The following is a 16,230-nucleotide window of genomic DNA, read 5'->3' as shown; positions in this document are numbered from 1 at the left end:
CTGCATTTCCAGTAATACAGTAAACATTCTCGAGTCCTCTAATTAAAGACACAATGCAGCACTAGCATGAAACCAATCAATCCACTCTGCTCTGCCCAGCACTCCGCCACGCTTAAACTGTAAATTGTTCTGTATCTTTCTTTGTTCTTAGCTTGAGGTCTTCTTCAATAAGAATGTTGCTAATTTCACTCGGATTTACTGGTTAAATAAAGTTTAAATATATGAACAGGTTAAATAAATAACTTTACCAAACGACTTCCAAAATACAGTATTTTGTTATTGTATTTTATAAAACTTTTGAATGACTGAAATTTCAAAATTCCTCCAAAATACAAAACAGTTTGTCAATATTTAACAACATGGAAAGTTCCATATTACGAGCTTAGAATGAGCACTTTAAAGCATCAAAAAATCGCTCTGCAGCAGGATTTCAAAGTAAAAGCTCATTTTCAGTAAAATCTAGAAAACTGTTCCGCTGACACATTACCAACAAATATCTGTGTTATTATACGCAAATCAAAGCAATGTGACATTACAGACAGTTAAGAATTCTAAACAAGGCAAACAAACATGTCCCCCCGCTTTTATATAAGCATATCTAATGAACTTCCGGGGTAGAGGTCAGAAAATATTGATGGCGGATGCATGTGTCTTGGAGCAGTGGTAGTGCAATAGTGAACTGTATTATTAAAACATAACTCTAGGCCATCGCACAAATACCCACAGAATGAAAGACACACCGCTATCCAACTGTGAGCGGGATTTCCTGCTCAAAGCCATCGAGGAGAAAAAGGTGGGATGATTTCTCAAAATGCCCCATGTTTTTACTTTAGTCTAATGACAACACTGGCGCTTTCGTGCGAAACACATTTATGGAAGGCTTAAAATGAAATGCAAAGGTGTTAGTGTCATCACTTGACAGCGTGTAGAGTTTGTTCATGGATCCCTGCTTTGGTAAAACGGCTGTCATTGCCCAGTAATATACGGTAGAAAGTGATGTTTAACTTTCCTGTCCTTCTCTGCAGCGCCTGGATGGACGGCAGACCTATGACTACAGAAAGCTAAAGATCACATTTGGGACTGACTATGGATGTTGCTTTGTGGATCTAGGGAAAACCAGGTCAGCCTGTGGCCAGATATTTTTTAAGCCTTTGCACTGCCTACCTGGAAAATATGTAGTCATTAAATAATATGGTACTTATAAACTATCATTTTAATTTACTCCGAATGCTGCATGTAACATAAAATCTTTTACGAGATCCAAAGCATGCAGTTCACCTCAATTGATATAAAATCGATGCATTTATAAAACTCAGTTATATTTTTTGTGATAATGGAATATCAATATGCTGCACTCTATAGGGTCATGGCCCAGGTGTCCTGTGAGCTGGTGGCTCCTAAAGAGAATCGACCAAACGAAGGAATCATGTTTTTTAACATAGAGCTGTCACCCATGGCCTCGCCAGCATTTGAACAGAGCAGGTGAGTAAAGCTAAGTGTGCTTACTACAACCAAAGGATTATATGTAATTTATCCCATCTTGTTTGTTGATGCCATACAATTTTATTTATGTTTTATAGAGATGAGAGACATATTAGATTTGCACTGTGCCTCATTTAGTCAAGCTATTAGTGTGGAGAGTGTAAATGATCTCTGCATTTCTCTTTCTCTCCAGACAGTCTGAGTTGTCAGTGAAGCTAAACAGACAGCTGGAGAGATGCTTGAGGAACTCCAAGTGCATTGATACAGAGTCCCTGTGTGTGGCGTCTGGAGAAAAGGTAAACGCACTGTCACACACAAAAGAGTAAAAGAACCTTATCCAGTGCAGTGATAAAGATGAAGTGTGTGTGTGTGTGTGTGTGTGTGTGTGTGTGTGTGTGTGTGTGTGTGTGTTCAGGTTTGGCAGATCAGGACAGATGTCCACGTGCTGAATCATGATGGGAACCTGATGGATGCTGCCAGCATAGCCGCTATCACCGCTTTGCGCCACTTCAGACGGCCTGATGTCAGCATCCAGGGAGATGAAGTCACAGTGGTGAGTCAGCAGCGACCGCAGCAGGTGGTGTCTCTGCTTCACTGAATCTACTGGGAAATGTCTGATTCTCCACACAACAAACTGCTGTGTTATCTTAATTTTGTGTTGGTACTTTTAGTGGAGCTTGGTGTACTACATATGACCATTGTATAATCATATGTAAATGGTCAGTACAAAATTAATGCCTATAGGTATGATATGGTAATGCCAAAACAGCTTTTCTTTCTTTATGTAACTGTGTATTTATTCTGTGTTTCTTTAGTACAGTCCAGAGGAGAGAGACCCCATTCCTCTTAGTATCTACCACATGCCCATCACTGTCAGCTTTTCCTTCTTCCAGCAAGGGTAAGGCCCCACATTTGAATAGAGGACAATCACAAATGTTAAGATTTCTTTTCTTCAGACTATTTTAGTTCCATGCTGGTCAGTAACATTATCCAGAACAGACTGGCTACTAATATTGTTTTAATATATGCAGAATTTTGGACCTGCTTCCCATATTGCCCTTTTTTAGGCAATTCAAATAAATATTATTTATTTTTTTATCAGCTGTGTGTGGCTCCTCTACTGTTTATCAGAGCGACATTATCCACCAACACTATCTCAAATCTTTCTATGTATATCATCAAAACATTATGTAAAGACACAGACACGCCTTTAGTGATCATCTATGGTGTTCCTTTTTCATTATTTTGATGACATGTGGTGTTAACTAGTCACAGCTTTGTCGTTTTAATGTCCACTACTGTCTGAATGCTAACACCAAAATACAGCTGCTGGAGACTATAGCAGCTTACACATGCCTCTTGAATATTCAAGGGTATAGTTTCCCCTGGGAAATGGGGGGACTTGTCCTCCTCACTTTGCTCTCTGACTGTCAATATCAGAAAGTATCAGTATAAACATAGGCATATATTTACCTAGCATTTCCAATTCATCCTATGCTATTATTAATATGGAATGCACCAGTTTTATCACAATTTCTTTGCTAGGTTGATTTAAACATTGAAATGCAGGGATTAAATATTCATATTTTGTTGCATTAATTGTAAGCGACAAAGCACCAGTGACTTCAGCTCCTGTGTTAGCCAAGTTCATATTTCACCATATAGTCCTCTGTCCCTGTATCTAGCATATTGCATGTTTCTCACTGGCACTGGTTGAAATGAAGATGGTCCTTCCTCATTCTGGCTCTGCAGAACCTATCTGCTGGTGGACCCCAGTGAGCAGGAGGAGCGGGTGATGGACGGCTTGCTGATCATTGCCATGAACAAACACAGAGAAATCTGCTCCATCCAGTCCAGTGGGGGCATCATGCTGCTTAAAGAGCAGGTGAATGGGCTCTGAGTGTTAGTATTTGTACTTTTATTATATTAGTTGCAGTCATGTAGACCAAGTATGTTTAGGCTGATATTGCTCATTTAATTATAGCATTTTACAAACTTCTGTATTTCTAGGAAAAAGCAGCTCAGGTTTATCACAGTGTCAGTGTAATTATCCTGTAAGAAGACATGAACGTGAGTGAGGTAGGAAAAAAGCTCATTACTAATTTCTTTTTTGACTGTGGTTTTCAAGGTCATGAGATGCAGTAAAATAGCCAGCGTCAAAGTGTCTGAAATCACAGACCTCATCGAAAAAGCCCTGGAAAATGACAAGACAGCCAGGTGAGCAGCAGCATCACATTACCATGCTAAATGATAAAACTAAGGACATCTTGGGATTTTTATTAGAAGACATAAGAAGTCTGTATTATTACATTTTTCAGGAAGGCGGGCGGTAGGTGTGGTTATGCAGAGTCTATAACTCAAGAGCGAATCACAGCATTGAAAATGGATGAGACTCCAGTGGAGGTGACAGATGTAAAAGAAACAGCCAGTGACATCATCCAGAAAGCTGAGCCCTCTCCTCACAAGTATCCTAAAATGAACCAGAAGAACAAGTGCATCAGCCAAGAAAATGTGCCTTCCCTCTTTTACTGTCTGTTTGCCAAACTGCACCCACTGCACCTTAACCATATATATCAGGGTACCATCGCTTGTGGTACCTGTCCCAGGTGTAGGTCAGGTCGGGCAGGGGCTGAAGAACACCTGGGGCCTGGAGGAGGAGGATGATGACGACGAGGAGGAGGAGGAGGAGGAGGACACCAATGACAACGGAAGTGCAGAACAGGAGGAAGACCTAACAGTGATGGAAGAGGAACCCCATAAAACGGGGGAGAGCAGAGAAGGTAGTTTTTTTTTTTTTTCTAAAGAGAAAGTTGGGAGAAGAGCATTCATCAGACAGGTGTTTAAAAGGGCAGCACAAAGTAAATTAAATGCAATAGGAATTTCATACACATTATGTACGTTGGTTAGATTATTCTGTGAGCACATTTGGAATAACTTTAAAGCATAAATTTGGAAAATATGTCTTGCCTTACAGCCAATGTGGTTGAGTTGTCTGACAGTGAAGAGGAAGAGGTGATTATACTCCATCCTGAAACACCAGACAGAACTCCCAAGTAAGTGCACCAGTTGTCTGAGATTGTAGCTGGCAACTGAGGAGCTATGCACACTTTACACAAGATCTTTTTTTAAATTGACAGTTTTTCTTTTTTTCAGGAATACAGGATCCACTTCGCACCAGAAGGGGGCAGCAAAGTCCAAGAAAAGACAGAAAAAATGAAAGAAGGGTCCAGTTTATTTCATTGCAATGAAGGATCTATTTACCTGCAGCAGTGCCAGAACCTGCAACACCTCCTCATGATAAAGGCTGGCTTAAATGATTACCTTTCAGTTATGCTTACTGTTGATTGTGAATTTGCATAAAAAGAAAAATAAATACTCTTTTTCTAAATTTTCTGCTTTGAATTTTTTTAAAATGACATATTTACCTACAAATAATGTATTTCTCCAGAGCGAAGTTTGTGTGTGTAACATTTATGATAATCATAATCACCTTTATTGGCCAAGTCACCTTTATTGGCTCAACCGATGGCTTTGACCGTCGGGGGCAACGGGGGGATTCAGTGCTTTGCCCAAGGACACTTCGACATGTGGACTCCCTGGGAGGAGTCCGACCGACCGACCCTGCCTGCGGGCCACGTGGATCCTCTCGGACCTCCGTACAGCAGAAAGCAGTACCTGTGTCTAGAATGGCAAATATTACTGTCTCATAAACAGTTGCTGATCTTTACAGCTGATCACCAGGAAGCATGAAACGATACGCATTTCGTTGTTGATATTAAAATTTGGAGTGGCCGAAGCTTAATTGCATCAGTGCCACTGCAAATCTAAGACAGGAAGGGAACAAATAAAAGTCAGGTTCCACCGAGATTTGAACTCGGATCGCTGGATTCAGAGTCCAGAGTGCTAACCATTACACCATGGAACCACCGTAGTGAAAGGCGCCAATCACTATCTTTTACGTATTATAGCCTATATTGCTTTATATTATGACGGTGTACTTTTTGTCAGACACGAAAATGACCGGTTTTTTGTTTCTGTGTAAATACTACAAAAGAACGGTGGGCGATTATACTCCCTGCAAAAATGGACACTAAGCAACTTTCATTTTTTCCCCCATGTTAGCTACGTCTAACTAACATTAGCTGGCATACCCGTGGTGCAAAACCAATTTAATAAAACTGGTCATTAGTAAATTAATCAAAAAATACTTGAGTCAACGATCTGACGCACAACCCCGGCATTTTTAGCAGTCCGCTCTACTCAACTGAGGTAACCTACCATAGACTCAGCGCCCTCCCAGCACATTTGAATACGATTAAAATGTGCAGTCTGTGGTTGGCTATGCTATACGTATTTAGACTTCAGTCTTTATTGGCCAGGTATGATTAGACAACACATTTGACTCTGGTACAGAAGCTAAAATGAAACTATTCAAATAGGAACACTGCGCAATCAGTGGAAAAAATGGTAGAAATAGGAGGGTAAAAAGACAGGACCTATTCACAAATATATATAGACAAGCAAAAAGCTTCCCGATGGTTATATTTACAGTTTTATTGCACTGGGGGTGATTGCTGTATCCTGTCATATCATCATTAAGTGTTCAGAGTGATGGCACAGGGATAGAAACCATCTAGTGTATGTTACCTCCGCCAAGGCACCACTTTCGCTCACGCAGCATCAGCACCATCACCAAGAAGGCACAGCAGAGGATGTACTTCCTGTGTCAGCTCAACCTGCCCCAGAAGCTGCTGATACAGCTCCACAGATGATTCGTCGAGTCTGTTTTCTGTTCATCCATCTCTGTCTGGTTTGGCTCAGCAACCAAACAGGACAGGAACAGACTTCAGCGGGCAGCCAGGACTGCGGAAAGCATGATCAGTACCAGCCTGCCCTCCATGGAGGATTTGTACACCTCACGGGTCAAGAGGAGGGCAGAGAAGATCTCTGCAGACCCCTCACACCTAGGACACAAACTGTTTGAACTCCTCCCCTCTTGACGGTGCTACAGGTCACTGTATGCCAAGACATCCAGAGAGAGACAACTTCTTCCCCCGGGACATCACACTTAGTGTGTGTTTAAACTTGTTGTAGGCATTCAGGAACTGGCCTATAGTTTATCTTCTACCACCAGGACAGATCAGCCTTAGTTAAAATTGATAAAGTCTGCTTCTCCTCTACACCCATCTCTTGTGGAGTACCACAAGGCTCTATATTAAACTCTATTATATTTTCTTTATACAGTGCCCATAAAAAAGTATGAACCCCCTTTGATGTTTTACCTTTATATTGATTTGATAAATCAATCATGGTCAATATAATTTGGCTTTTTTGACAAAAAATGACAAAAACAATTCTTTAAACACCTTGTTTTTTAAAAACTGTCAGGGAGTTAAACATTTTAAATGAAGTAGAATGGGAGGCAGAGCCTTTAGCTATCAAGCTCCTCTCCTATGGAACCAACTCCCAGTCTCAGTTCGGGAGGCGGACACCCTCTCTACCTTTAAGATTAGACTTAAGACGTTCCTTTTTGATAAAGCTTATAGTTAGGGCTGGATCAGGTGACCCTGAGCCTTCCCTTAGTTATGCTGCTATAGGCCTAGGCTGCTGGGGGGCCCCATGATGCTCTGAGTTTCTTTCCCCTCCCCTCCCCTCTCCTCTCCTCTCTCTCCCTATGCTTCTATATGCCACCATTACACATTACTAACTTTGTGTCTCCTCTCTCCCATAGTGTGTCCTCTCTCTCTCCCTGTACCTTTTGTTGCTTTTCTTCTTTTGTCTCTCCTCTATCCACTCACCCCAACCGGTCGAGGCAGAAGGCCGCCCACCAAGAGCTGGGGTCTGTCAGAGGTTTCTTCCGTTAAAGGGAGTTTTTCCTCCCCACTGTCGCCAAGTGCTTGCTCAAGGGGGATTTGTTGGGTTTTCCCTATGTAATAATAGTGATAACAGTGAGGTCTAGACCTTACTCTGTAAAGTGTCCTGAAATGACTTTTGTTGTGATTTGGCGCCATACAAATACAATTTGATTAGATTTGATTTTCCAAATTAACATAAATGTCAGGCTGTGAATTTTCAGTGTCTTGCAGCAAAGATGCAGTTTCAGAATTTCTGTTCATGTAAGTGCAGCTATGTTTTCTGAAGTTATACTAAAATGTGAGGGATTAAATAAAGACTCAGCTCTAACTGAAACAGTGCTAGCAAATGAATAACACTTCTTCAAAAGGCAGTTAAAAATGCTGCAACATAAATTATCCCCTAATTTATCTATACTGTTATTATAAAAGTAAAATTTGCATTTAATGAGCACACAATTAATTTCAATGCACAACCATCTTTCATTTAATTAAAAGATTTTATAAATGTATTGATTTAGTAAAAATGTACTTCAATGTTTGGCTGCCAGAATCAAACCAGGTTGTTGACTCCATCACTGATTATCCTACTCACTGCCAAATGTACCCAAATATTAGTGGTTATGTGGTGATAACTGAAGGCACAAAATGTCAGAGCCCTGTGATGACATCTTCAAATTGTTTTTTATCCTACAAAGAAACAAACAAATAAATCTGTTTGCACATATGCCCCTATTAAATAAAATGCAGCAAATTCACATTTTTTAGAAGCTGGAAAATTTGGCACCAAGTTTGGTTTTTAAAATATAATCATTTCAGGTCTAATAATATCAGGCTTTAGTTTAAAATGACAAATTATTAAGTAAAATTACTATCCAGTATTCTTTTTTCAATATTAGAGCTGACGTCAGTAATACGTCACTGGTTGCGATGGCAATGAGGATCGAACCTTCGAAAGCAGAGCCCGTTAGCCTAATGTTGCCTACGGAGAGGAGCTGAACTAAGTTAAACTCTTCAACTGTGAACAAGTGCTGATTTGTTGATAAGTGAACTACTTGATTTCAGAAAACATCTGTGATAAACTGCTCACATCTTGAAGCGTGAAAGCAACTTTAGTGGAGAAACCATGGCCCCCTCTGCTTTACTCGGTGAGAAACACTTGCTGGCTCTTGACATTCACCGTTTGGATGTCTGCTATGGTAAAAGACAGCAGACCACATAAGGTGTAAATACACTGCTAAAAAAATAAAGGGAACACAAGGGAAAATAAGACATTCAACTATGTAATGAACTAGATATTTAATAAGAATATTTCATTCATTCAGATCTAGGATGTCTTATGTTGTGTTCCCTTTATTTTTTTGAGCAGTATATATTTACACCTTGCTTGAAACCATTCTATAACAAAGCATCGTACGTTTAAAAATGGATAAATATAATATTTATTATTTTGACTGACAATATTGGCCCAGAACCATATCAAAATAGCACACCTCCAATAAACTTATTTCGTTGTAAAATGGTTAGAAATAATGTATTGTACTGAGGGTGCACATGTCAGGTTTAAAAAAGTATAAATATTCATGCAGTGTTTGAGAAAAATGTGTTTTTTTAATCGGTGCAAGTCGTCGAGTTTAACATTGAAAGTATAGGACAAAGATGGCGACTGAGCCATTTTTTGAAAAATGCTAAAACTTGAGTATGTGCGCGCCATGGAGGCGACGTTCGATATTGGAGCCAGCGACGTCCGATGTCAATGCGGACCCGCTGTGATGCGGTATAGCTTTGGTGAATTCTTTAGAAGAAAATCTAACAATTTCAAAGGTCACTATTCAGTTACACTGCCACCATTGGCAGTGCCAATGATCAAGTGCCAATATCGACATGAAATCTTGTCTAAATTGGATCTTAAAGAAACCTATACATTGATGGATTACGTGATGACTTGAGGAGAATGCATCAGGGATCTAAAGCTAATTTGTTTAGCATTATAACTAATTTTAAAAATGTTTTCTCACCCTCACCTCCTCAACAAAGTGGACTTTGTAATATTTGAGTCATATGAACTTAAGTTTTTTTTATTCCTTACAATATATGTATCACTATTGCATTGATGACTGTTAGAACTGCTTAGTATCTCCTGTTTGTCTGTTGAAGAATGTGTATGTATGCAGGAAGTCTGCGCTTTGAAGTTAACCAAATGTTTGGTATCTACTGTTGGTTTATTAGGGTTTTTATAGACAGGATGTCTGCTCTTTGAAGATGACCAGATGCTCTTGTTTTTGTTAGTTACCGCTTGACATCACAACATTCACACACCATTTGATTAGCATATTTAGTAGCTGACGTGAGCAGAGGCTGACCTGCCCATGCCTATGGTCAATAGCATTGAGATACGTGTAAGTCCAACCTCTGTCCAGGGCGGTTCCCGCCCACGAAGATAAATGGAACTACAGACAAAGGTTTGGGGCTCTTTGATGACGGAGTTCCTGCGGAAGTTTTGTCACTCTGAGCTCAGCCTTGTACCGTTTACATGTGACTAGACTTTGATTACATTTCTATTGATTTTATACAGTCCTCTTCTGTCTTCACTTCTCGCGCTTTCAACAAAAGAACTGGGTCTAACAACTTTCACAGATTTGGACCTGAGCTTGCCCCTCTTCTCTGGTGGAGTGAATGTTGTGCAGGTGCATTTTCAGTAAAGTGAAGTACATATGTGAAAAATTAAAAATTACATAGCCTGTTGCCTTTACTCTGCAATTGAGTGAACTGGAACTATTAACTCAGTTGTGTTAGGATAACACTATAGACTAAAGTATAGTTTAGTATGTGTTTGTCTCACGTGTCAGAATAAAGACAAACTATTAAAATATAAGCTACAGTATCTTCAGCCACAATGCTGATATGAAAAACATTATTTTAATGCAATATGTTTAGAAGAGGTTTTATTTATTTAACTCATACTAAAAAATACTGTCAGGGACCAATGTGCATAGTGGAGACTCTATAGCATCAAATATTGTAAAGGCAGAAAATAGTTGTAATAGAAATAAAATGAGATAAGTGATGGTGATAGATGTGTATATACATTTTAAAAAATGCATTAATGGAGTAATAGCAATACTGTCTCATTGTCAGTACAACACAAGCATCCAAATACATTTGGGAATGTTGCTGTTCTATCAAGGAATCTGCTTAATGCATTCAGATTCATCAGACAGGCACCGAGTAAAAAAACAAACAAACACACTGTTACCTACATCTGGATACAGCTGTATTCTAGTCATCTCTTTTCATGTCACACTGATGCATAATGTTTCACTCTCCAGACCTAATCATCCCACCATGGGAAGACCAGAAATCCTATCACTGTACATTTCATATTGGTTATAATAACATGCAGGCTACATCTCTTTGCCTTATGAACTCTTCTCAGTTTGCAACATCATTGTCATCTTTTTTATCATCATATCTTTATCATAAGTCATTAAGGTTCTATGAATGATCCAGCATTGCTTAGTACTTCTTTTGTTTGTTGAAATAGGGTGTTTCTAGTGCTGAATACTGGAAAATTTTAATTTTACAAAGCTATTTTCCTTACAGATAATGTATGTATACTGTCAGATCATAATAAAAAATAAAAAGATAATGGTTTATTATACAGATATACTCCCAATCAAATTTTTGATCTCACTTTCACATTCAATTCAGTGGGAAAGTGGCTGGTAATGTATATGTTTATCAGCCCTCTCACCTTCCTTATTGCTATATTAACATCATCCCCAGCAAATGTTGTATATACTGTACAACAGCGAGGACAGAACAGGTATGTGCATTAAATGAGGTCTTCAATGGTGGTTATTGAAATTATAAACCATCTAGTACCTTGGTACCATTTCAGGTACCTCTAAAAGGCTAGTATAACCAGTAAAATGCATTGCCAAAAATGGAAATGGGTGGCATCTTAAATGTGTAGGACCACCACTCTAAGTGTCTGTTAGATTTCCAGTAGTATTGCGTACTATATATCAGTACTATAAATCTGTATTAGTATATGTATGACCAACCGGGAGGGGGAAATTGTGTCTCCACTTAAAATGATAAAAGTCAGCTACACTGTGTCACATTAACCCTTAGTAATGCACAAAGGCCATACAGTATGTAGAGATAGGAAAGCTGCTTGCCAGGATGTACCGTTTCCTCAGTCCCACAGCAAAACCACTGGAAATCATTAATATGGCTTCAAATAATGGAAATAGCTGCAGACTACAGTATAAAAATCTGCATTAAAGATGTGTCATCTCTAACCCGTCAACACAGGTGATGATTAGCAGCAGCACAGCAGGTTAAAGGGGCTGGTGAGGGGGCAGACAGCGTCCTCTGGTGGGTGTTCTGAAATTAAACACTACAAGGAACTGGGGGAAAAAACAGCAGAGGGAGAGGATGAGAGGTGAGCATTTCTTCATTAGACTAAATGAAATGTTCCCATTTTTCCTTACACAGCAAAATATTGCTGATGGTGTTCAACTTAACCTGAAGAAATGAACTTGATCATCAGATAACAGGGTTCAAAGATAACTGTGACCCATGTGTATAGTAGTCCAATACCTATAATCTACTAGAAACAAAGATAAATAAATAACAATAATCCTATGGTCACATTGCCTATTATCTTAGTTCAGATGAGTTTCTGAGCTCCACAGAACAACTTATTAGTTGATATTCCTGTCTTTAAGAAGGAGGTTATGAGGAAAGCAATATTTCTGATGTAGCTCTGATGTAGCCTGCAACATTTGACCAAGAAAAGGCAAAGTTCACTTGTTCAAAACCAGGGTTTACTTCTCACAGGTTAGTACCAAGCATTATTAGGCTTTAATCATTTTAATTTTGATACTAATATTTTTGCAGCCACCAAGTATGATTTAAACACACAGGTCCAGACTTTGACGTCACATCACATAAAGACCTGGCAACAAACATCAGCAGTTTTATTACCTCTGCCAAGGAGGTTATGGTTTTTTTTACCATTTGTTTGTTGGTTGGTTGGCTGTTAACAGCATCAATCAAAAAGTAATGAATAGATTTTGATAATTTTGTTTTGTGGAGAGGTAGGGCACAGTCCACTAAACAATCAATCAGGGTTGGTGCTGATCTGGACCATGTTCTAGAAGAGGACTTTTTAAAGGATTCTTCACCATTGGGAGACAGGGCCAATTTCAGTATTTTTACTTTTTATTTTTACTCCATACACAATGCCCACAATTCTTGGATGAAAATGGCAAGATAACCACCCCATAAAATCTACCATACACCAAAGTGTGTTCTGCATCCAAATAATATTCTTAATATCTGCTGACCCAGAATTTTACAATAGTCTTATCAGTTAGCTCAGTTATCTGAGGTTCCTTTTTTTGAGAGACCTCTGTTGGATCATAATTTACGTGTATTTTGTGAGGTTTTAAATTAGGTGTCTTCTTTGTGTTTCATATTTCTGACAATGTCACATGATGTCTAAACTGACAATCCCCTTACTGACTCTTTTCCCTAGTTTAAACTCTGGAACAAAACATACGACTCCCATTTTATTAAATGAGTTCTCTGATGCATCTGTGTAGATCTGAATGTGACTAATAACTATTGATTATAATGTTAATCAAAAATTAACTCAAAATCTTTTTGCTTCTTTTCTAGTAATGTGAAATTTACTGTAGCATCAGGAAGAATCCAAGGCTGTATTACATATCATTGCTTTTGTTTTTGTATGAGCAGTATGTATATGTGATCATTGTAACTGTCAATTTCTAAAGCACACTTCTGCAGATCCTAACACATAGAAACTAAGATCAATGACTACAGTTTACATGGTTGTCTTAGACTAAGACAGACAACACAAATTGTAGTTACAATGTAATACGTTAATTTTTCCATGTTATGGACAGCAGAAGTGTGTGTTAAAATTTGTCAGTTACTGTCATTTTCCTTAGTACTTTATGATCTTTATGCTTTTCACAGTTTTCAGATTCCTGTAGCTCATACAGACGTCTCCTCAGCAAAATCCAAAAAAGAACTGGACAGTGCCATCACTGGAAGGACAACTGACATCATCTCTACAGCACTCTATACAATTGTTAACATAAAAATATTGTTTAGTGGAATTTTATGCTATGAAACCTGACATTCATTCATCTAATTGCGAGCTTTGTGGGATTAGAGGACTCATTTCAGTAGCCTGACAAGCAAGTTGCTGAGGAAGATTCCAGCAACAAGGATGATGACCATGAACAGAAATGTCAGTCCACGCCGTAAAACCAGCTGTGTTACCGTAAGAACATCTCCCACTGTGGTGGTAGTGGATTTAATCTGGGCTGGAATATGCACGTCCATGGATGTGTGGTTTTCCTTAGCACTCTCACATCTGGATGCAGGAGTATTGACCTGGGCCTTGTTGAGATTTGAGTCTAAATGTTTGAGGGAGAACCTTTAGTATTACCAAATAGTGTGACACAAGGGATGTTTCAGTTATTGCATTGGTGCTTACCTGCATTTCCTGCCTCTTTTTTTTCTATGACCTGGATTCCTGCTCTCACCATTGCCTTATTGGAGACATTAAAAATGGTTGTTAATGCAATATTGTAACTTCAAAACATACAGTAACTCAGGACAAATTTAAAACTTGTAAAATAGGATTGTTATTGGTCAAGACATGTAGCTATGCACCTCTTCAGCAGCCTTTTCCCAATCAAGCTTGTATATATATGTGACAAAGAAAATTGCCTGCATTAGCGCACCAATGGTAAATCCTGTCCACAGCCCTATTACAGAGGAGAAAGGAGATTTTAATGGCTTTCCTGAATGGTATTTGACAAGCAAGAGACACAGCTACTTACTGTATAACTGCATGCCATTATTGGTCTTTACTTGCCTACAATGCCCATTTTCACTGGGAACATCAGTGACACACCGATGGTGAGGCCGATGAAGTATTGTCCTGCTAGGTTACACAGAACACCAATCAACTGTTTCCCTGCTCCTCTGAGAACACCTCCACTCACACACTGTGGATATCAAACATGTGGTCAAAAACACTGTGCTTGTTAATGTCTGATCTGAAATGCACAAAATTGTTGTTGAAAATGTTTCTCACCGCAACGGAATCAACAACATGCATGAAACCATATATCAACACGACGTTAGGAACCCTCTCCAAGATTTCTCTAAAAACATACAGACAGAGATTCAGTACATCTAATATGTGTTGGCATATCTAAAAATACAGTATATCTAGCCGACAGATTAATATAGGGATCAGATACTGAAACTGCATGGAAAGAAGATCTTTCTACCATGTCTTAGAATAAAACAAGAAACGTGTAATATGACATGGGTTGACATAATAATGAAAACTAAAGATTTTTAAATTTCTTAATAAATTTTAGGCATGCAAGCCCTGACTGTTGCAAAGCTGTCGGTCAGACTTGCAAAACATAGCAGTACAAGGTTTGTCCATATGTGGTGAAATAAGACCCAACAACATAGAGAAAGATCTGGGATTTGGCTGAATCGGGACATAATACAACATAATACATAGAGGTTCTAGAGCAGAACAAGTGACAGAGAAATACAAAGACAAACAAAGACAGAGAAATGGAATGAAAATGTGTCTGTGTGACAGACACCGTTAGACAAGATGGAGCATTTTTTCTCTCTCCAAAATTAAAAATCATAGGCATGAGATTCTTACACCATATGAACCAGGAGGACCTGCAGAACATTTCAGAGGGGCCGAACAAGGGTCTTTAAACTAAAATACATTCAATTACGAAACATTAAACAATGTCAAAGTGATTTTTTGAACATCTATAGGTCCAGGACTTGTATAATTGAGAGGTGGAATGAGATGAATGTGAATGACAATGAAAGAAGAGGAGCCAAGCTGAAAACAGTCAAAAACACATCGTCAAATTTAGTCGATTATTATTCAAAAACTACCCATTGACTCAAAAAGCTGTTTTAGACAAAAGTAGAGCAAAGCATGTGGTGTCACTGACATTTTGAATGACCCTCCTACATGAAGCAATAGCAAAGACAGCAGAAAACTGAACTGCACAGCACCTCAAAAAACAAACAAACAAACAAACAAAAAAACAACAACTGACCTCGCAAATGAGGAACATGCGGAACATACTGTATATACTGGCTGGTCAAACCAGTAACGCACACAGGGAATGGACAAAGACACCAACTAAATAATCTACCAATAAACACTGAACTGACAGTCCAATAAGAACTAAATATTTACTTTAGATGTAAACCCCCCCCCCAAAAAACCATAACTTGACAAATAAAGTTTTAACACAAACTACAAACAAATAATATATTTCTCCTAAACGGTTTCTGGCTTCCTTTGACGGACTGCTGTTTCCTGCCTCTACAGTAAACCGTACTCATTTCCTGTTTTCTGTACCTGCACTGCGTTGTGCTTGCGTCCAGATTGTTTAGGAATTAAACTCACTATTTTCTAGATTCATCTTAATTTTTGAGTGACAACATAAGCTTGCACCACTTAAGCACTTGTGTTGCAGAAGTTCTTGCTAACTACCAAATTTAATTTGCTACCTTAGGTTGGCTAGTTTAGAAGCTAGCTAAGCTAGTAGCTTAAATGAGAGCAATGGCTTCCCCCTCTTCCTCTCCTCCTTTCTCTTGCTCAGAATGTCGCATGTTCAGTTCTTCCTCTGCCTCCTTTAGTGATAATGGTACTTATAATAAATGTCAGATGCTAGCACCATTGGAGGCGAGGCTCACAGGCTTAGAAGTGCGGCTCCACACCATGGAGAACAGGCCAGCTAGCTATGCCCATGTAGCTGGTGTGGAGCCGCCTAGACGTAGCTTAGCCCCA

The 16,230-nt window shown here is 38.9% G+C and overlaps 2 protein-coding genes, 1 long non-coding RNA gene and 1 other non-coding gene across 4 annotated transcripts in view; 2 read left to right on the top strand and 2 right to left on the bottom strand.

The window, feature by feature from the left end:
- The first annotated feature begins 592 nt into the window (after positions 1 to 592).
- Positions 593 to 4,870, top strand: exosc9 (exosome component 9). Its single transcript, XM_020596166.1, has 12 exons — positions 593 to 793; positions 1,026 to 1,120; positions 1,363 to 1,482; positions 1,676 to 1,778; positions 1,898 to 2,035; positions 2,298 to 2,380; positions 3,235 to 3,367; positions 3,611 to 3,699; positions 3,801 to 3,947; positions 4,060 to 4,262; positions 4,457 to 4,535; positions 4,636 to 4,870. The coding sequence occupies exons 1-12, from the start codon at positions 728 to 730 to the stop codon at positions 4,697 to 4,699; spliced, it is 1,320 nt and encodes a 439-aa protein (XP_020451822.1). The 5' UTR covers positions 593 to 727; the 3' UTR covers positions 4,700 to 4,870.
- A 465-nt stretch (positions 4,871 to 5,335) lies between these two features.
- On the bottom strand, positions 5,336 to 5,407 carry trnaq-cug (transfer RNA glutamine (anticodon CUG)). The gene has a single exon. It is a non-coding gene; the product is annotated as a tRNA-Gln (tRNA).
- Positions 5,408 to 8,261: 2,854 nt separating this feature from the next.
- On the top strand, positions 8,262 to 13,434 carry LOC109957932 (uncharacterized). The gene is made up of 3 exons (XR_002274616.1): positions 8,262 to 8,482; positions 11,655 to 11,784; positions 13,347 to 13,434. It is a non-coding gene; the product is annotated as an uncharacterized LOC109957932 (long non-coding RNA).
- Positions 13,435 to 13,536: 102 nt separating this feature from the next.
- LOC109957931 (multidrug and toxin extrusion protein 1) overlaps positions 13,537 to 16,230 on the bottom strand; it is an 18,338-nt gene continuing 15,644 nt past the window's right edge. The window contains exons 12-16 of the mRNA XM_020596188.1: positions 14,479 to 14,548; positions 14,257 to 14,389; positions 14,052 to 14,146; positions 13,873 to 13,927; positions 13,537 to 13,792 (exon numbers count right to left, since the gene is read on the bottom strand). Of these exons, the coding sequence (XP_020451844.1) occupies positions 13,551 to 13,792; positions 13,873 to 13,927; positions 14,052 to 14,146; positions 14,257 to 14,389; positions 14,479 to 14,548 (595 nt within the window). The 3' untranslated portion in view covers positions 13,537 to 13,550. The remainder of the gene's footprint in view (positions 13,793 to 13,872; positions 13,928 to 14,051; positions 14,147 to 14,256; positions 14,390 to 14,478; positions 14,549 to 16,230) is intronic.

This window comes from Monopterus albus, unplaced genomic scaffold (assembly GCF_001952655.1).
Source record: "Monopterus albus unplaced genomic scaffold, M_albus_1.0 scaffold29.1, whole genome shotgun sequence".
Classification (NCBI taxonomy): domain Eukaryota; kingdom Metazoa; phylum Chordata; class Actinopteri; order Synbranchiformes; family Synbranchidae; genus Monopterus; species Monopterus albus.
The sequence above is the reverse complement of the archived record's forward strand: the minus strand, read 5'-3'. Positions and strand labels throughout refer to the sequence as shown.

What these genes read in the sequence shown, in the direction of transcription:
- exosc9 (XM_020596166.1), top strand. Translation starts at nt 728, where the DNA reads ATGAAAGACACACCGCTATCCAACTGTGAGCGGGATTTCCTGCTCAAA. An exon ending in CCAGCATTTGAACAGAGCAG is followed by an intron (nt 1,483 to 1,675) that starts GTGAGTAAAGCT and finishes CTTTCTCTCCAG; the next exon opens with ACAGTCTGAGTTGTCAGTGA. An exon ending in AGGGAGATGAAGTCACAGTG is followed by an intron (nt 2,036 to 2,297) that starts GTGAGTCAGCAG and finishes GTGTTTCTTTAG; the next exon opens with TACAGTCCAGAGGAGAGAGA.